The sequence below is a fragment of the Carettochelys insculpta genome, chromosome 1 (genome assembly GCF_033958435.1).
Source record: "Carettochelys insculpta isolate YL-2023 chromosome 1, ASM3395843v1, whole genome shotgun sequence".
In the NCBI taxonomy this organism is placed as follows: Eukaryota; Metazoa; Chordata; order Testudines; family Carettochelyidae; genus Carettochelys; species Carettochelys insculpta.
This window is the reverse complement of record NC_134137.1, coordinates 222021610-222042960: the sequence shown is the minus strand read 5'-3', so window position 1 is coordinate 222042960 and position 21351 is coordinate 222021610. Positions and strand designations below refer to the sequence as shown.

Genomic DNA, 21351 nt, shown 5'->3' with positions numbered 1-21351 from the left:
ACAGACAGTAATAGGCTAAGCTTCCATTACACCCCATAGCTAATAAGTCTCATCCCCTACCTGAGGGATCATCATTTAGGGAAGAGAAAAGACTTCCATGACCTATCCAACCCTTGGGCTCTCTGATGCAAGAAGGGAGGCAATTAATGCTGGTTTTAGTGACTTCTGTCCACTGGCAATCTGGTCATCTGTCATCCATACTTACTGTTCATGACAGTTTCCGCTCAAGCATTTGTACAAGCTTCATTACTGGGCGGGTTTGATTGAGATGCATGGGATAGGACAGGACGAACATTTGTACAATGGCTTGGACAGCTCTGTGCACTGTTCTATACTTGCTTTTAATAAACATGACCAGATACTTCAGTGATGTGAACAGCTGCAAAATAACTAAACAAATGAGTTAAACATTACAAAACAGGACATGAGAACAGAAGCCTCAATACACCCAAGGGGAAAAAAATAAATCAACTTCTAAGTAAATGGAGACAAGAATGTTTGAGGATGATTGCAGCACCCTCACAGGAGAGCAATTTAAAGCCCCTTGCATTTGGGGCCTGTCCCGAGTCATTAGTTTATCATCTGAGCTCTTTAGTGCACAGACTGTGCCTCCTACCGTGTTTAGAAAGGGTAAAGTATCAGTGCCACAATAAAATGTAATAATCCTACAAGTGGACCTTATCAGTAATTAGATGGAATACCTTCTTCAGCAGAGAAGTACAGCAGAAATGGTGATTCAACAAGTAGCATCTTTCTCTCTGCGTTCGTACTGAAACTAAGGCCAAATATGACTGTGGGGTACTCCTGATATTGGAAGTGACATTGTTTGGCCAAACAATACCACCAAACACCAGTTTGCATGCAGTTAAGGAGTCCATAGCTGTTTTTGCAAAAGAAGAGAGGCTAGACTCAGTTCTGGCCAAATAACTACATTCTGCCCTCCTCGAGTCCTTCTGCTCTATCAGTTGTTTGCCACCTTTCACTGTCTTACACGGTTGTGCAGTGTTGCTGTATGTTGCTAAACAGCTGCATTTGATTGGCAAAGGAAATGTGCACTAGATAGGCAAATGTAGCAAGTTAAAAGCCTGAATTCTTTACACAGTTTGTACTGTGGCAAAACTCCCATTGAATTTAAGAACTCTGCACAGAATAAAGGCTCCAGGGTCTGGCTCACAGCATGTAAAGGGCAGTAGAATCACGTAGATGAAAGACAGGTCAGAGATGAAAACATTGCTTACTGGAGTTGCTCAATGTCTATTTTCAGCTCTCCCTCCGTCTCCTCATGGCACTCTTTACCAGAGTCAACAGCTTTCTCAACACCACTAGCACTGTCCCACATGAGCAGGAGAACACAACAGAGCCTGGCCTGCCACACTCCCATGCCTACTACACCCTCAGCTACTGCGCCCTGATTTTGGCGATCGTCTTCGGGAACATGCTGGTCTGCCTGGCAGTGTTAAGAGAACGCACCTGGCAAACCACAACAAATGACCTGTTGGTGAGCCTGTCTGTAGCAGACTTGCTGGTGGCCACACTGGTGATGCCTTGGGTGGTATAGCTGGAGGTGAGTACATCTTTGCTTATGCGACTATAGTTAAATAGCAACACCACCTTATGGCATTTATATCAAGGCCTCTCCTGAATCAGTTAGTACCATCACCTGTTGAACATTCCCTATTCTTATATTTCCACTAGTTGAGCCCTGGGCCTAGGCTGGCCCCTCCTTCCTTTGACATAAGGAGCAAGAAAGCTGAATACAGGCCTCCTACCAGATGTTCCAGAGCACTAAGAGCGTTATGCCAGTCCTGGCAATTATTGCTCCCTGGGCCAGCAGGGCTTGGAAAGGGGAATGAGGACCTGACTTTCCATTGTTCTGCATTACGTTCAGTGAAAGAAATCAATGCTAAGTAGGTAGAAAATTGTACCTTTTGGACTTTGATTGGTTCTAAATGACTACATGTGGTGCAGGGCAATGGAGAATCAGACCTTAGAATTCAAGCTTCCCCAAACAGAAGCGTACAGCATGAACTGTAGGTCCACTCCTGGCTCACTTATTTTTAGTAAAGGAAATCTATGATGGTTTATTACATGGGGGGGTCCCCCTTTTAAAGCTATTTTGGCACAAATTCAGAAAAAGCAACTGAGATTTACAGACAACTAGCAGCACTTTAGAGACTAAATTTTATTAGGTCAAGAGCTTTCATGGGTAAAACCCACTTCATCAGATGAAAAGAAGTGGTTTTTAACCACAAAAGCTCATGACTTAATAAATGTTAATCTAAGGTGCCCCAAGACTGCTTGTTATTTGTGAAGCTACAGACTAACATAGCTACCCCTCCATGTAACAATTGTAGCTAAGGCACATCACTTATAGGCCGTGTCTACACGTGCCCCAAACTTTGAAATGGCTAAGCAAATGGTCATTTCGAAGTTTACTAATGAAGCGCTGAAATGCATATTCAGCGCTTCATTAGCATGCGGGCTGCCGCGGCGCTTCGAAATTGATGCGCCTTGCCGCCGCGCGGCGCGTCCAGACGGGGATCCTTTTCGAAAGGACCCCGCCTACTTCAAAGTCCCCTTATTCCCCCAATAAGGGGGAATATGCATTTCAGCGCTTCATTAGTAAACTTCGAAATGGCCATTTGCTTGGCCATTTCAAAGTTTGGGGCACGTGTAGACATAGCCATAGTTTGAGTGTGGTTATACCTACAAAAGCCTTGGAGACTGTTAGCCCATTTATGTTTCCTTTATGTTGTCTGTCATTCTCCTAAACTCACGTCCATTGCAGAGTCACCTGGAAGAGAAATGAGGGACCTGTTCTATTCAGTGGTGATATGAATAGTGACACTGATGATTATCATATGTTATAAATCATATGTCAGAAGTGAAAGAACAGCACATTGCATGCCACATCGCATTCCTAATTAAGAGCAAAATACAGAAAAGTCTGTATAGAACTATCTTGTAGCTAACATACGGAATATCTAGTACTAAGACATTAGATCTAGGATCTCAGGAATAGAAAATAAAGATGGAAAGGAGGCAGAAAATGAAAAAGGATAAGCAATTAAAAAAAACTCATGTGGGAGTAAGTGGAGTGAATGGAATTTTAATATTGGAAAAGAAATGAAGAAATGCTGTTAGAAAACTATCCTCATTTTAAACCAACCGTTTGTACATACAGTATCTTGAGATCCTAGGAAAAAAGCGCTCTGTAAACATTAAGAAGTTCATCAGTCCTCTTGCTATCTACATTTTCTGGATCAGGAAACTGAGGCACATGGGGGTGAGAATTCCACCTTTGTGCAGCTTTGCGGCCACAGCCTAAGAATGGGAAAGTAGTCGACTTTGTAGCAGCAATAAGCTTTACACCCCAAAACACAGATAATGAAGTGCCTCACCCAAAGGAAGACAAAGAATCTGAAGGATAACCAAGAGAAGCCAGGAGTCCTGACATCCAATCTACTACTCTGATCACTATACAGCAGTTCCTAAGCATCTAGTAAAACAGACGTGAGAAACTCAAAGTTCGGAAGATAGATTTTGCCCATTGTTTGTAGAATAGATTGCAGCCAATAAGGTAGTCTTTCACCTGCGAGCATCATTCCTTAGTATGACAGTGACTCTGTTTTGTTTTGTCTAATAGTGCAGCAGCCAACCATTCCCAGGGAAGACTGAATAATCCACTCCAATAGCTTGTAAAACAGTTATTTTTAGTGTCTGTGTTTGCCAAGACACATCTGAAGCTTACTGCCATCCATCTCATAATTTATGGTACAATCAGAGGTTGTTCAAGGCTTCATATCTACAATTTATTTGCAATCTCAAAGCACTTGGTAAATTTTTTTAGGCAACCTTCACACAATCTGTGGCCTGAACCCCGCCCAGGAAATAAACTCTGCACCCTATCATCCTTGCCCAATGTCATGCAGCCTATAGCCATCCCTTTTTGAGAAAGATTAAGTGATGATGGCAGTAGGCCAACCATGGTAGCATTATATAGCCTCAAATTCTTCAAGCCCAACCAGTCAAGTTTCTTGGCACGGAAAAACCATTCGTCACACTAATTGATGATTTCCCGAGGGAACTGAGTAAAGTCCATTCCCCTTTACTACTACTATAAATCTTTTTAAAAAAAAATTGGTCACAAGATGCTGTGGACATGAGTGGATGTAAATTCCATCTCTGAATAGCTTTGGAATCACAGTGATTGATGAAATTGTCTTCGATCTCAGAGCGTAAGGGTGGGTCCCTCTGATGGCTTTTCTGTTCTAGAATCCGATAGCATATAGTCCTTTCTTTCCTTGTTTCACTGTAAAGCCAATGCAGAACATGGGCTACAACATCAGAATGCTAATATTCAGGTTTTCTTCATGTGTAGAATGTAGCCATCATCACCATCTGGCAAAGTTTGAAATCCAGATGCAAATCAGATGGTGGAAGCCAAGTTTGAATTTGAGACAATACTAATTAACAATCAGAAGCACAATAAAGTCAACAATAGTTTTCAACTAAGGGTGAATGTTTGCCCACTGCTATCAAAGCACCTCAACCTTGAATTTTTCTAAGTCATGATTGCGTCTCGATTCCTTGAGAAGGCATCAGCCCCAAGTTCAACTTTCAATATCTGCCGATGGCTATAATATTTGGTTTTGTTTATTTTTTTTAAGAAGTGACTCAGTAGAATCAAGAATACAATCTTACCGTTCAAGTTGCAATTGAAACATTTACATTTTAATGTTTTTCCATTTATAATTTCAATTTTTTTCGGGGGTGCGGGGGGAGTCTACATAGCTGTCAAATCCAATACCTTTCACTGGCAATATCTCCACCAGTGCTAAAAAAGTTAAACTTAACATTGTGTCTTGCAGACTGAGCACAGAACAGGTACTCAAAAAATCTAAAGTCAACAGAAATTTTGCTAGAATTTCACCCAGGGGCTCTATTCCCAGCAATGTCACTGCCTCACTGAGTGATCTCAGAAATCTGGGTCACCCCACACGTCTCAGATTCACCATCTGTAAAATGGATGTAAAACCCTAAAACCTACTTAATTCACAAAGGTGGCTGTGAGGATTAATGTAGTTAATAGTTATTAAATGCTTTGAGATACTCAGATGAAAGAATATTTATGACCTTCCTAGTGGCATATGAGAACCGAAAAGGCAAACTGGCAAGTTCTTGTTTCATTAACACCACTAAACTGAATAGAAATAAAGAAAGATTGGATATAACAATAAGGTCTATGAATTTTTTTCATTTGAAATCTATGTAAAATTCTGATCTCAGTTACCCCTTAGATAAATACTGAGTAACTTCTCTGACTTCAATGATATTACTCCACACTTAACAGGTTGATTTGGGGCAAATAAGAACAGATTTCAACTCATCACTTTGGTATGACAAACCCATTTTTCTATATGCTAGAACTCAGTATGTCCTGAGGCTTTGCTGAATATGCAACCCTGAGAGATTTCACTATAGGGCATTTTCTGCTAAGATTTTCTTCAGTTTCACTTCCAGTAGTTCACATTCCCTGCGCTAATGAGCCCAGAACTTCAGAAGGTACTACACTAGACATAGACCAACTGTGTGATCTGCACCTGGCTTTCATGCAAGCCCTTGACTCCAACTTTTGATGAAAGGCTTTTGAACCTTCAAAGATTTTATGATGAACTTGAATTGAGTTCTGTGTTTGCATCAAACTGTGAAACCAAATACCCTTTCTTTGACTCTTTTGCAAAAGTTCAGGATTGTCAGCATCACACATTCAAAAAAAAAATCACTAGCTTGATCTCAAAATATCATTACCATTGCTTTACAAGTTTAGATTTATAACACTGACCTGCAGGGTCTGTGTTTTCTAGTATCATAGACTTTATGGTTCAGGTTTTCAAGCTTTTCTCCACAGCCATGTGGGCTAGAAACTTACTCTTTTTCAAAGGAAACTAAGAATCTCACATTATGTGTCTCTAGGAAACTCATAAGGTAAAAATCCAACAACAAGCATACCAGACACCAAGCAGTAGGATTGTGAAGTGGAATTGAATGAATGCTAAATGCTTCATTCACTTAAGCAGACACTAATAAGCACCAGAGTAGTTTCATTTCAGAGAATTGCTTCCTCATTTGCTTTCTACTTTCCACAGTCTGTTGTTGCCTTGTAAGTAGAGATTAATACCAGCACCACTTACTGACTGACATTGCATAAGTGTTCCTGAGGTACTGAGTTGTACAACTTGGGCTGCCTTCATGACACCATCATTCTCTGCTTCAGATCTCATGTGTCACTTTGCAGGTCAAGGAAGGCTGGATGCAGACTAGGGATAAAGAAAGCCCATCATTCCACACTTAAAGGAAAAGTATTACACTCAGCTACTGCATTAGCTTTCCTGCAGGGCTTCTCAGCTGTAATGCATCACCTTATGGGGGAGCAGCTGTCTCTCGAGGAGTCCTTGAAGCCATGCTTATCAGAAAGCTGGGTTAGTTTGGCAAGGGGCCAAGGCAAGTGTCTGGTCAATATCCAATATCCACTTGGATCCTAGAAAATCTGCAAGGCTTGAAAGTTAAACCCCCTGTTCTTCTGCAAAAGCAAGGCAAAAACCAACTTCTTGAAATAATTTGGATTCCTCCTTACTGCTCCCCACAGGTTTTCCCTCTGGAGGGTAAAATAACGCCCTGGTATTAACTCTACCTCACTCTGTACTTCTGATTATATTTAGTTTATGGATGACAGGTTTCTTCTTACTCTCACTCATCCTACACCAATCACTAAAGCAGCAGAAGCTGTAAGCAAGACCTCATGCCATCCCAATAACTGGGACGCAGGAGTATATGTTACAGACATAATGTATTCCCACAGGTAGCACTTTCATTTAAAAATGAAGTTGGTTTTATTTTTTTAAATGTTCCCCTCCATTTGCCAGCATGGAGAGACACACGTGGGTTAAGAAGCAAGCTGTGGGTAGCCTTACCTAATAGTTAGGACAGGAGAGATGACTAGCCCAGTGCTTGATCAAGCCTGGTGGCTAGAACTCAGTTGCCAAGTCCAGAGATAAAAAAAGCCAGAAGCAGGAGCCACGAGTCAGAATCACAGAAACAGCAGGGACAGGAGCAGAAAACAGAATCAGAAACACAGCTGCCAACACAGAACTCTGTTGAACAGCCAGAGACCCAGCCCTGCAACAGGTGTCACAAAAGTGCCTGTTGGAGTCTTCAACCAATCGGGAGATCAGGTTCATACCCTGATTAAACAGAGGGGTCTGTGTGTGACAGGGAGAGATCTACTGCTGCAGGAATATACGAGCTACAGAGACCTTAAGTGCCAGGTTGCTGGTTCAAATAATAAATAATTGCTACAGTGATGGGCACACTAAAAAAGCCATTAATAGATCAACAGTGACTAAGAGTCTTTAAAAAGCCAATCGCTATTCAATGACTGGTCTTCTGTGTGAGACACTACAGCAGCATCGTCTGCAAACAGCATGTCTCTGATGAGGACTTCTCGCACCTTAGACTTAGCTTTCAGCCTTGCAAGGTTAAACACTTTCCCATCAGATCTTGTGTGCAGCAAGATGCCCTCTGTTGAAGATCCAAAGGCGAAGAAGATCCCGAACAACATCAGAGCAAGCACGCATCCTTGTTTGACGCCGCTCCTGATTCTGAAAGCATCTGATAATGCGCCGACATACTGGATGGTTCCTCTCATGTCTTCGTGGAACGACTGGATCATCTTGAGTAACCGTGGAGGACAGCCTATCTTGTGGAGCAGTTTGAACAGACCATCCTTGCTGACCAAGTCAAAGGCCTTGGTCAGGTCGATGAAGGCTGTGTAGAGTGGCTTCCTCTGCTCCCTGTACTTCTCCTGCAGCTGCCTTAGAGAGAAGACCATGTCAACGGTAGACCTCTCTGCGCGGAATCCGCACTGCAATTCAGGATACACCTTCTCAGCAATCTTCTGGAGTCTGCCAGGGATGACGCGAGCGAACAGTTTACCAGTGACGCTTAGGAGGGAGATTCCACGGTAGTTGTTGCAGTCGCTTCTGTCTCCTTTGTTCTTATACAATGTTAGCGTCGCGCATATCCTGTGGAACCTCACCCTCTTTCCAGCACAGGCACAGTAGCTCATGTAGGGTTCCAGGAGTGTGTCCCCGGCACATTTGATTACCTCTTCAAAAACTGCTGGATCAGTTCTCCAAAGCGTGCAAGGACTTTGGGCTTACCATCAGCCTAAAGAAGACAAACATATTTGGTCAGGATGTTGCTGAATCCCCATCAATCAGCATTGACAACTATATGTTAGAGGTCGTCCACGAGTTTGTTTACCTCGGGTCCACCATCACTGACACCCTGTCGTTGGACACTGAGCTAAACAGGAGGATCGGAAAAGCAGCCACAACTCTGTCCAGACTCAGCAAGATAGTGTGGAATAACAACAAGCTGTACACTCACACCAAAATGCAAGTCTACAGAGCCTGCATCCTCAGCACCCTCCTTTACGGCAGTGAGACTTGGATCCTGTATGCCCGCCAGGAAAAGAGGCTGAACATCTTCCACTTGCGCTGCCTCAGGTGCATCCTTGGAATATCATGGAAAGACAGAGTGACCAACACCACTGTCCTCGAGCAAGCTAGAATCCCAACCATGCACACCCTCCTCAGGCAGCGTTAGCTCCGCTGGCTTGGCCACGTCCACAGGATGAATGATGGAAGGATTCCAAAAGACATCCTGTATGGTGAGCTAGCCTCTGGCAAAAGACCTCCGGGACGCCCCCAGTTGCGCTACAAAGATATCTGCAAGAGAGACCTCAGAGAGGTAGACATCGAGCTGGACAACTGGGAAGAACTAGCAGACGACCACAACAGATGGAGGCAGGGGTTACACAAGGGCCTTCAGAAGGGCGAGATGATGATCAGACAGCTAGCAGAGGAGAAGCAAGCGCACAGAAAGCACACTAAGGACTTGCCAGACACCCACTACACCTGCAAGAGATGCAGCACGGACTGTCACTCTTGTGTGGGTCTTCATAGTCACAATAGGACGCTATAAATGAAGTCCTCAATTGAAACTTTAAAGGGCACGATCCATAGTCTATGCAGACTGAAGGATGCGTGCTATTCAGTGACTGATTACACTATGTCACGGGCCAGTGTCCATACCACAGGAACCCTTCCTTGATAGCAAAACAAAAAGCAGTCAAGTAGCACTTTAAAGACTAGCAAAATAGTTTATTAGGTGAGCTTTCATGGGACACACCCACTTCTTCAGACCATAGCCAGACCAGAACAGACTCAATATTTAAGGCACAGAGAACCAAAAACAGTAATCAAGGAGGACAAATCAGAAAAAAAATGATAAAGGTGAGCAGATCAGAGAGTGGGGGAAGGGGAGAAGGTCAAGAATTAGATTAAGCCAAGTATGCAGACGAGCCCCTATAGTGACTCAGAAAGTTCCCATCACGATTTAAACTATGTGTTAATGTGCTGAATTGCTCACCTTGATCATTTTTTTTTCTGATTTGTCCTCCTTGATTACTGTTTTTGGTTCTCAGTGCCTTAAATATTGAGTCTGTTCTGGTATAGCTGTGGTCTGAAGAAGTAGATCTGTCCCACGAAAGCTCACCTAATAAAACTATTTTGCTAGTCTTTAAAGTGCTACTTGACTGCTTTTTGTTTTGATAGTGTATAAACTAGCATGGGTCCCTCTCTGTTACTATTCCTTGATAGCAGTTTCTGCATACAATACAGAGACTGAACAACCATTTAAGTGCTAAAATAGGCCCCTTCAGGGTAAAAATAGTTTGCTTTCACATAATCAAACAGTGCAAAAAATATATCCAAATGTCCACATCCAACACTTTTGGATCACACACAGACTTGGATTACCCATTCAGCTCTGTATCCCAGGAAAAGCCTGGAAGAATGGGAGGGCTTTATACCCTGTCCAGAAAGTCAACAATTTCAGACTCCTGCTGAGCAACTTCCAGAGTCAGACACCCCACCACCAGTCCCCCTCCTTGTCAATTAGAGGACAGCAAGCCTAAGCACCTCTGCCGCTCACAGTTGCCATGGTATCACCCAGGATGGGAGGCAGGCCACTGCAGTAACCAACACTCACCCTGTTTACAGACTGCTTAAAGCCAACCAATGAAAATGCTCAGAAATGAACTGGGCACCAAGACAGATCACATGGGCAATGTGCTCATTACGAAAAGCCTCAGTTCCAAAAGCTGGCACCCATGTTCTGCACTTAGCTGATGTGCCCAAATGGTTCTCAGGTGTGGAGCAGTGATCCGCAGTTGAAAGGAAAGGTCACAACAGCCTGATCAAGTGCTTTCAGTCATTACATTCAAATGGGTGAGGCTCAGATGGAAGCCCTGAGCTGTAATCCTGAGTATAGCCAACTCCCTCATTAGAAGTCGTTTTTAACTCCATTATTTCTGTGGGGTGGGAGGGTTAGGGGAAGCACTCCTTTCTGCAGCCTTTGATTTTCTGTAGATAAAAATAAGCCTTTTATCTCTGTGGTTGTCTCTCTAACACTTACCACCAGAACTAGCAAAGAGTTCAGAAGAGATCCTACAATGGACAGTACTTCAAGGGCACTCAACAGCTTAATGATCCTTGATGCCTTACAACCTAGCCAACAGAGGTGGCAATCTGTCTATTTAGCCTGGCATCAGTGTCAGAAGTGAGTCAGCAACACGAGTCTTTATTAGAAATCTGAGGAAAATGAATGCTCTGAGAAGTTAATGGACTGTTCTTCATAACCATAATCCAGAAGGTGTTCACATTTGACTCTTGGTAGGTTCAAAATCCCCAAGGCATCTCTTGTAGATTCAGCATCCCAACACTAAAACTTAAAGAGAACAGTTTTGCAATTCTTCAGCTGGGCCTCTGCCCTGGTGCTTAGCTAGGTGAAATGGGCATTTGCATGCCAAACTGTTCTGAGCCCATACAGAATTTGCAAAAGTCCTCACTAAAATCTTGAAAGCTGGGCTGAGCACGTGATTTATCCATCGCTGGTCACCTCCAGGACATTATGCCACATATTTTAAATGCAAGGGAAAGGAAATTAGAAATGGTCCTAAACCAGCCCCCTCCCCCAAAATTTCACCATCCCTTGTATCCTGGGAAAGTTTGGATCCAGATCTACTAATATTCAACTTGGTAGCCCAGGCCCTCCTGTAGAGCAAGCGAAATAAGTTTCCAAACAACATTCTGGAGAAGTATCTGTGTCCCTCCCAGATGACTCTGCATGTCATGCAAATATGCAGAAGCTCTGACCAACACAGTCACTTTGACAGGTCATTGGTTCTGCAATAATTCCAGACACCAAGCCGGGAAACTGTCTTAACCACTCGTTTTTTTGTTCGTTTTGTCTGTGATTTTCCTTAAACAGAGGAATTATGTTGCATTCAATTTCTGTACCAGGCTACGTGCTAAAACACTGGAGTCTACATTACCTTTACCCTGTGTGCCCATGCAACTGCATAGTCTCTCATTACCCCAGCTCAGGGGCCATTAAGCCCCACACAGTAGGTCAGGAGTGCAGTGTGGAGAGAGACCTCCCCACAAGCCCTGAATCTGCCACAGCCAGTACAGTGAAGCTGCTTTCCACAGATACAGCTACCAAGTCTTAAGGAAAGGGCCACCCAGGTAAATCTGAGCTCCCTACCCTGAGCACTCTACTGCACCTCCAACCATTCAGCCCCACCTCAAAGCCCACACCCCCAGCTCAGACCCTGTACTCCTCCTGCACACTGATCCCAAGCCCTGGGGCCCTCCCCAAACCTGGAGCCCTCCTCTTGTATACCAAATGCCTCATCCCCACCACACCAGAGCCTGCATCCTTAGCTAGAGCCCTTGCACCCCAACCGTGTATCCCAGTCATGAGTCCCTCAACCCCAGCCCCAGGTAGAGCCTGCACACCCAGCCGGAGCCTCACGCACCTGCATCCAACCCTCTGCCCCAGGCTGAGCCCCTCCTGCCCTCAGAACTCATTGGTCCCACTCCTGCCACATCAAAACACTCCAGACCCACAAACCAGTTAGTCAACATTTTAATGGAATGGGGCATTCTGTCAATGACCTCAAGGCATGTGTGTTACTTAAAAGGAATTATCGCACCGTTTTGGAAAGGGAAACAGCTGAGCTGGCTTTTATATTCAAATTCGGCACATTAACACATGGTTTAAATCGTGATGGGAACTTTCTGAGTCACTACAGGGGCTTGTCTGCATACTTGGCTCAATCTAATTCTTGACCTTCCCCTCCAACCCTCCACTCTGATTTGCTCACCTTGATTATCTTTTTCTGATTTGTCCTCCTTGCTTACTGTTTTTGGTTCTCTGTGCCTTACATATTGAGTCTGTTCTGGTCTGGCTATGGTCTGAAGAAGTGGGTCTGTCCCACGAAAGCTCACCTAATAAACCATTTTGCTAGTCTTTAAAGTGCTACTTGACTGCTTTTTGTTTTGATAGTGTATAGACTAGCATGGCTTCCTCTTTGTTACTATGAATTTTTTAGTGTGCATCAATATGAAGGTAACATGTCACACACCACCTCCACATTGGTGCATGTAAGAAAATTCATTCCAATCAAGGTGGGAAAAATTAGCAGGAACACTGGCTTGGCTAAGTGCAGTTTTCTCCTAATTTTTCCACTTTCATCCCCCTGCAGCACACATAGAGCAGTGAAATGGGACTCAGGATTCCTGAGTTCTAATCTTCATCTACTCCTGTGTGATATGGGGCAAATCACTTAAATACTACACGCCCTAGTTTCCCCCTCTGTAAAAAAGGCATAATGTTGTAACACTAATGGTCCTACAGTCCTTTGATAGCCTCAGATAGAAAGGCCAACCGAAATGCAATGCAGTAATATCCAGTGTGAAGCAAGACTAAAATTTTGAAATTGATGCTCAGGTGACTGGAGGAGTCTGGAACTTCAGCCGTGTCTGCTGTGACATCTTTGTCACCATGGATGTGATGATGTGCACAGCCAGCATTTTAAACCTCTGTGCTATCAGCATTGACAGGTAGGAGCCAAGGAGATTAGCATGAAGTTAGGGGAAGATCTTGGTGCTGGGCTCAGAAGGTACTGCAGGCTGGTCCTACTTGCACAATGGTTGAGTATAAGTGTCTGGTCTAAATGCCAAAGATAAAGAAGATACATAAGAGAACCCAGTCTTTCTTGGATGCCTTCAACCACTATCATAATTTTGACTAGTATTGGTTTTGCTACAGTCATACCTCCCATGCTCGGTGCTGTGGAAACACAGAAGATGGTACAGTCCCTGCTGGAAAGGGCTACGAAAAGGCAGGGAAACCAAGGGTGGGAAAAATAGCACATCATACAACAAGAGTGTTCAGAGGGTGGTGTTCCAGGCTTTGGTAATGGAGGGGGAGATTTTCAAAAGTACAAAATGAATTAGGCATCTAACGCCCTTTGGCTTTCAATGGGAGGGGTGCCTCAGCGCCCTTTGCCTTTGAAAGTCTCCCCTTTAAGGTTTTAAAAGACTGCTAAAAAGAGAGAGAAACTCTCTTGTGCTCGCCAGCCTTGCCATGGTTTTAATGTACCTTGAAGTGAAGCAGATGACTGGTAATGTTGTAGGACTGAAGGAATTAGAGTTTAAATCCATTTCCAGTGAGCATCTGGGGGTGTAGAATGGCCACAAACCTCAGAACGGGCCTTGGGAGCTTCAGCTTTAGAGGGTTCAAGTATCTGAGGGCTGAGAGCTTGGAGGACAAAACACATCCTGCCAGTCCCCTTCTGACAGTGCAGAGCAAGCCTCGTAGCGGGCCTGGTCCGAAGTCCACTGATGTTAGTGGGAGCCTTTCCACAGATTTCAGTGACAGGATCAAACAGTTGGCTCATGCCCTGAGTTTCCAGCTATATTTGTCACCTTCTCCAGATCCCCTGGCATGTGGAGCTGGCAGCCCCCATTCTAGCATTCTGTTTCACCACTGGGTATGATAAGTAACCTAGGTATGATAAGGGACCATTTGGTTCTCTGTTGCTTCTCATGCTCCCTTTCCCATCCTGCTGACTAGCACTGCAAAACCTTGTTCCAAATATTCAATCTCCTGGTTCTCTCCTTCTACTTTCACTATCATATTCCAATTCTCATGCTGCCTTCACTGCACCCCATCAAATCTGGGCCCTTTGTCACTCTCTTACTTTCTCTGTCTTCTTGATTTTGATCATTTTTCTCCTTTCTGTTCCACCCATCATTTTTCCATGCCTTTCCACCTCCTTCCCCTGTCTTTGGGCCCAATTCCTTTCGCAGGTACACAGCAGTGGTGATGCCAGTTCAAGTATCAGTATGGCACAGGGAAGACCTCCTGCAGAAGGGTTTCCATTATGATTGGGATGGTCTGGATGCTGGCATTTGCTGTCTCTTGCCCCCTCCTGTTTGGCTTCAATACCACAGGTAATGGCAATTTCCAGAGCATGATTAGAAATGGGGGGTGCCCAAAGTGTGGCCCAATGAACATTCATGGCCTACAAAGTCTGTCAGAGGCAGCTGCAGATAACGACACATCCTGCATCTAAACAGGGGCAAAGATTCGGTTCATAAGAGAGCCTATATTTGAGGGTACACTCCAGTTTGGCATTGGATAATGGGACCTGCTGCAGTTCTAGTTCACCGACCTGTGCTCAGTCTATTCAAGGCGCGTCCAAACTTTTTTCATTGGGGGCCACAAGGCAATTTTTGTACATGTTCTGGGGACCGAACACAACATAGCCCCAAACCACCCCACTACTCCCAGGCTTAACCCCCACCCCCCACAGCCCCAAACCACCCCCAGCCTTAGACCTAATCCTCCCCGATGAACTCCTCTAGGCAAGCTTCTCCACGTGTCTGTCTCAACACCCCCGCTGCCTCTCCTGCTTAGACTATCCCTGGCTGTGTCTACACTTGCAGTCCTCTTTCAAAAGAGGCATGCAAATGAGGGAAATTAAAAATGCATATGAGGTGCAGATTTACATATCTGGCACCTCATTTGTATATTCTTCTTTCAAAAGAACCTTTCTGCCCATAAAAAAAGGGAAGAAGGGTTCTTTTGAAGATGGGGATTACTTTCGAAAGAGCTGCGTCTATGCTGCTTTTCCTCTTTTGAAAGAAGAGTATGCAAATGAGCTGCCAGATATGTAAATCTGCACCTCATTTTGTATTTTTCATTTCCCTTATTTGCATGCCTCTTTCGAAAGAGGAGCGCAAGTGTAGATGCAGCCCATCTGTCCCGACAACTCCCCACTCCCCCTCCAGCCCAGCCAGTCCAGCTGTCCATCCGTCGTTCCTCCCCCACCCCCGGCACTCCAGCCCCGCCCTGTCCATTTGTCCCAACACCCTCCATTGCCCTTCAGCCCAGCCAGTCCATCTGTCATGTGTCTGTCTGTCTGGGTGCCACTACCTTGAGGACACCACTAATCCTGGTGAGCAGAATGTGGAACTCCTGTGGCGCTGCCTCGGGGTAGGGTAGAACAGCCCTGGTAGCAGCTCCTCAGTGATGCCAGCCTGGCAACAGTAGGCAGGCTGTGCAATGCCATTCAGCTGCCACACAGTGGCTTGATGCCCTTGCTGGGGCTGCTCTGCTGCCATGCTGGCTGGGGAGTGAGCGAATGAGCGCATGCCAGGACTACTCATTACAGGGGTCACGTGGGGACGAACCCCCATGAGGGATGGAGCCTGTGTTCTCCACAGTGACCTCTGCTGACTCCCCAAACATACATTGCGACAGGGTGCTGGGAGCTGCCCCCGCCATGATGTGCAGGAGCTGGAGGAGGGAATGGCAGCAGCAAAAGCCGCAAGTGGCTCTTTAAAGAGCCACACGTGGCTTGGAACCACCTTTTAAATATGGTGCCACTGCCAGCTCACTGGGCCAGATGAAAAGGCTCTGCAGGCCGGATTCTGGCCCGTGGCCACATGTTGGACACCCTGGTCTAGACTTTACACAGACAGTGGAGGGACTCCCATGCCACTGTGATGAGCAGAGATAGAGAGGCAGGCTGGCTAAGATGCAACTTGGCAAGCTGACCTGTATCCCTGAAGATGCACTTGTGTGACATAAGCCCTAGACTGAATTTGGCCCAGGAGCCACGTATTTGTTCATCTTGATGTGCACCAAAATTTCCTTGCAGTTCTGAAAGTACTTAACAGCTTAACCACTCTCTGCTGTCTCTCTCTCTCTCCAGGGGATCCTAGTGTCTGTTCCATATCCAATCCCGATTTTGTCATCTATTCCTCAGTGGTATCCTTCTACCTCTCTTTCATGGTCACCCTGCTGCTTTATGTGCGGATTTATTTTGTGCTGAGGCAGAAGCAGAGGAAACGAAGCCTCTCCAGGCAGGGCAGCCATAGCGCCAGCGTCAAAGTGTGTTACACACAGCAAGTAAGACCCACGTGAAAGCAGTGTGAACTTATCAAATGTCAGGGCACTCTCCTATCCCTTACACCGTACCAGAGAAGCCTCTTGCTTTGCACTTTTCATCACTTAATAGCAAACCGATGTTTGACTCTTGTTCCTCAGTCTAGGAGGGGCTGGGAGTCAAGACATTCAGAGCTAGGCACTGAGGAGGAAAAGTGGCTCCTGCTGTTCAGCAGAAATACCCCTGGAATACGGGTTCCAAGCTAAAGCCTTGCCCAGTCCTCAAAGGAGAAGATGCTGTTCTTGACTTTATACCCATATCTCCTCTCTCCAAGACCATCACAGCAGAAAAGGGCGAGACCTACAGTAATGTTTCCTCAGAGCTGACAGAATGACCCTGCAGCATTCTGGCTTTCTTTGTTTGAATTTTTAAAGGATACTTTAATTATCAGGGTATCAGGGTATTAAATGGTGAATGTGCTTTTCGCCTCGCAGACTCACAGGGCCAAACACCTGCAGAATTCTGTTTTCTCTGATCCATATGTGGCTCCAGGATATTGCATTAACGTGAGGTTTCCTCACAGTGATGCTACACTGGAAAATACGCAAAAGGGGAATAGCGCTAAGCATAATATTCTTCAAGCAGGGTGGAAGGGAAGTCAAAGGTTTAGATCCAGGTCCCTTGTTCAACCAGTTAAAAATAAAGCTATGGCACAGAGTCTCAAAGGAATTTAGTCTTCTAACTTCTCCTGCTATTAATAAAAGTTAGGAGCCTGAACACCTTTGAGGTTCCAGGTCTCAGGGCAAAGTAGAGATGCAGGGTTCCAAGTCATCCCACTGTGAGCCAGAGTCTAGGTGTGAAGAATAGATCTGGAATCTCCCCAAAGTCTGGGGAAGTGGCATCCCAGGCATAGATTCAGGCCCACTCCTTGCTGTCAAAAGGGAACGAGAGTTCTCCTGTGTCTCGCCTTACACATGATCTGGCAAATGGAATTGCTCACCCATACCTCCTGACTTTTATGTGGATTCCTCCTTTTCAGGAGCACAAGGAGAGGAAAGATTTGCACCATGCGCATCAAGACCTTTTCTCATCCCATCAGCAGCTAAAATCCCCAATCCAAGAGCTCTCTCCTGACAAGAAGCTGCTGTCCCCTTCTGACCTGCAGCAGTACTGCAGCTTCTGCCACCAAGCTTCCTTCCCCAGAGTGAGGACAGATGGAAGTGAGCTAAAAGAGGACAGGAGAAGCCAAAAACAGGGCTTGGAAGTGCACAAACTCAGCAATGGCAAAACCTTGACTTCTTTGAGGCTAGTAAACCAGCAGCCCCGGACACTACAGCTGAGAGAAAGGAAAGCCACACAGATGCTGGCTATTGTTCTGGGTGAGTGAGAGCATTTTGCTTAGCCATCTCATGGGGTTGGGTTCAGTGAGGCAACCTGTTTGAGGAGTGCTTTCAGATCTTCATGTGAAAGATGATATTGAAATGCAAAAGACTAGAATAAAGGGACTTTTGTAAGAGAGAGCCCCAGCTGGGGTGAACTGCCATTGCTCCGCTAAACTCAGAAAGATTGTTTCTCCCACAGAAGAAAATGACAAGGGACAAGGACACCTAGACATTCTGGTTACTCCTCTCAATATTTAGGTGCCCGTCTGGACTGTGATATTTCTGATCTATCGCTTGTTTGTGACCATCACCTTGCTAGGTATATGTCAATTAGAAAAGAGCCTTAGATTACGCTTTTCTGTCTGTAAATCAGACCACACCACTCTGCATGGCCAGCAGATCCTGAAAGACAAAGGGACGCTCAGCCTTCCCACACAAGTGCTTCAGAAACCCCTGCTGGTTCCATGCCTCTGGTGTTTTTGTTATGGTTCAGGCAGGTTGCAAGGTGGCTGGGAAGGCTGAGTAGCAGGGACCCTTCTCAGCTGCCTGCTCTGGAAACTGCATGGAATATACAAGCTCCCACTTTAAATGCAGGGCTGTCCATCTTACAGACTGCCCCAGGGGCTCCATTGTCTGAGCAGCCTAAGGCAGCCTGATGGCTGGGTCCTAGGGCCTGTCCATCCCCCCTTTCATGTGGCTGGGAGAGGAACCTTCCTGTTTTCTGTGCCTGCAGTGGAGCTGGGTAGGGGGTTGGGCATGGAGGAAATGAGGGAAGGGGGGTGAGGGGAAGGGGATGGAGAAGAAGAGAGGATAGAGGAGTCATGGCAGGAAATGGGAGTCCAGCATGCAGTGTCCCTTCAGCAGCAGCTGGGGCTCCCTGGTTAAGCAGGTCCATCTAACCCTCACCCTGACAAGCCCTGCTCCCCAACACCTGGACCCATCTAAAAAGCCCCCCACCCAGCAAGCTGTACTTGGATCCTCCATCCCATCAAGCCCCACTTCCCCAGCTCTTGGACCCCCTCCCATCAAGACCTACCCCACAGCCCCACTGAGTTCAACAAGAGTCCCATTGTTCCTATATCCAGAACCCCCCAAGGAGCCCCTGTGCATCCAGCTGTCCCACTGAGCCACCCACAACCAGATGGCCCCACACTTGGATCTCCCCCCATGAAGACCCTCCACACTTGGATCATACTGGGCGGAGCCTGCCCAACCACACCTGGCACAGAGGGGCAGAGCTGGCCCTTACACTGTGTCAGAGTCCGGTGCAGTCTCACTGCTGTGTTCCTGTACTGGGAGAAGTGTGAGTTTCAGGGTGTTTGCCCCACCTCAGTGCAGCCAATGGCCTGTGCTCCCCACTGCTAGAAATGTTACGGTCCAGAGATTTCTTAATGGGTCCCCTTTCGGCTTCCTTCATGCAGTAGCACTGCTCCTGGATAACAAGAATTTCAGCTGGGTTCTTGATGGGATGACTCCTCCTCTCACTGTGTGATGCTGGAGTAATTTGCCAAAAGAGGTAGTGAGAGCAGAGTGCCATCCAGCCTCACCCATCAACACATATCAAAGGCCTAGATCAGCGGTTCTCTAAGTGTGGTCCACAAACATTTTGCAGGGGGGGCTGTGGGCTTTGGACTTGCCCCTTCACCTCGCAGCAGGGAGCTGCCTGGCTCTCCAGCCTCGCAACACCCAGCCCTTATGTTACAACTCCCTAGCTATGTTTTTATGTTCCAGTAAACTAATATAAATCATTTAGTATTTAAGTTATTCAGAGATAAGCAAATGCACTTTGTCATCATGTGTGGTTGGCGGCTGGTCCACAGAAAGATTTGTGTTGAGTGGTGTGGGACGCAGGCCAAAACGTTTGAGAACCACTGAGCTAGACAAAGGCACAGGTAGGCCAACCAGCCTTATGCTGTGCGAGTGCTGCAGGGAGGGCTGGATCATTTGTGGAATCAGGCAACCCGTGCTGCGTGTTCTCAGGGCCAGCACCAGTTAAGTGGGACTGGGCAAAGCAATAAATGGCCAGGAGGAATGGATCCCTTTCCACCTAGGCCAGGGCCCATCTGTGCATTCTCACAGGTAAGCAGTGGCTAGGGCTGTGTACTAAGTCTTTTTACTTGTTCAAATTCTGTGATGGGAAGGTTAGGGGGAACACTTGGGGAGGGCAGTGAGCTGGAGAGTGTGGGGTGAGGGGGGAAGAAAGAGGGAGCAGAGGAAGGAGGGATGTGGTGGCAGGGAGGAGAGAAGGTATTGGTAGGACAGGTCTCAACTCTTTTCAGTGGATGGAAGATTACCTTTGTCTGGTGAGAATAGGGCTGGTGATTTGGTTTCTTCAGTCCTTGGGATAATAGGTCTGCTGATCTGGTACATAACTTTGGCACCACCATGCTACTTTGGGGGGGACATTTTGCCTTCTTGTTCCTGTGAGCTATAGGTGTCCCATTGTTGTTAAAGCACAGCCATCTTGTTTTTTAGTGATGGGGTCCATGTCCCTGTATGATTCTTATTCATTGTCCGAGGTGCTTACTGCAGCTGAAACAGGAAATATAGGAAGGGCTCAAGCTTGTTTGTATGAAGAAGTGTGAATGAGATGGCAGTTTTTTTATTCCAGTTAATTCTTCTTGTCAGGAGGCAAATGCCAGCTGAGGATGAAGACTGACAGCTTGTTTTATTGCATGAAAAAAAGACAGGGATTTCTCTATTAGCTCTAACTAGTGCTTGACATTATGGGTGTGTGTGTGTGGAAGGGGAAGGATTTGCAAGCTGCCCGAATGCCAGCTAACAGAGCATATTAAAAAACCCGTGACTGACATTTCTTATTCCCAAATGTAGTGCTCTTAATTAGGAACCCGGGCACATGGTACAAAATATGCTCCATTTTGTTGAGAAAGGAATTGCAAAAAAGACGAAGGTTTTTTTCAAAAATAATTTACTTGGGTTCAGGGATTTGGCTGGAAGGGGAAAAGCACACAAGGAGCAAGGACAAGGGATGTGCAGGGCAGGTGATGGAAGAGAGGAGGGAGACAGGGGGCAGGGCCTGGCCCGGGGTGCTGAGCAAGGGAGCTACTGCATCCCCACGTGAAAGCTTCAACCACCACCCATGCCACTCTGTTGGTTTCTGTAGTTTAGGGAGTTATGTGGGTCTTATAGAGCAGGAACCAGCCTGAGTTGCTGAACATATGCATATAGGGAACATGATTGTGGTAGGTTTTATGAACCTGGTCTTATAAAGGGGAAATTGAGGCATGGAGCAGTGAAGTGGCTTTCCCAGTCACACATCTGGCAGAAGAACCCAGTCTGGCATAGGCATAAGGGGGTCAGAGTTTAGCCCTGAGCAGTAGCATTAATCCAAAGTCAATATGTTCTCTATCTTTCCTTTAAAACCCTAGGGGCATTCGTAATCTGCTGGCTGCCATTCTTCATGACCCACATCCTGAATGCTCACTGCCAGACTTGTCACGTAACCCCAGAACTCTACAGTGCCACCACCTGGCTTGGTTATGTAAACAGCGCTCTCAACCCCATCATCTACACCACCTTTAACACCAATTTCCACAGAGCCTTCCTCAAGATCTTGTGCTTCTGACAATGGGAGTCCAT

The 21351-nt window shown here is 45.9% G+C and overlaps 1 protein-coding gene across 1 annotated transcript; it reads left to right on the top strand.

Moving 5' to 3' along the window:
• Positions 1 to 1282: 1282 nt before the first annotated feature.
• On the top strand, positions 1283 to 21337 carry DRD3 (dopamine receptor D3). Its single transcript, XM_074991499.1, is given in 7 exon segments — positions 1283 to 1564; positions 12922 to 13034; positions 14286 to 14313; positions 14315 to 14429; positions 16196 to 16392; positions 17409 to 17748; positions 21141 to 21337. Coding segments are annotated over 7 exon segments (1272 nt in total).
• Positions 21338 to 21351: the final 14 nt, after the last annotated feature.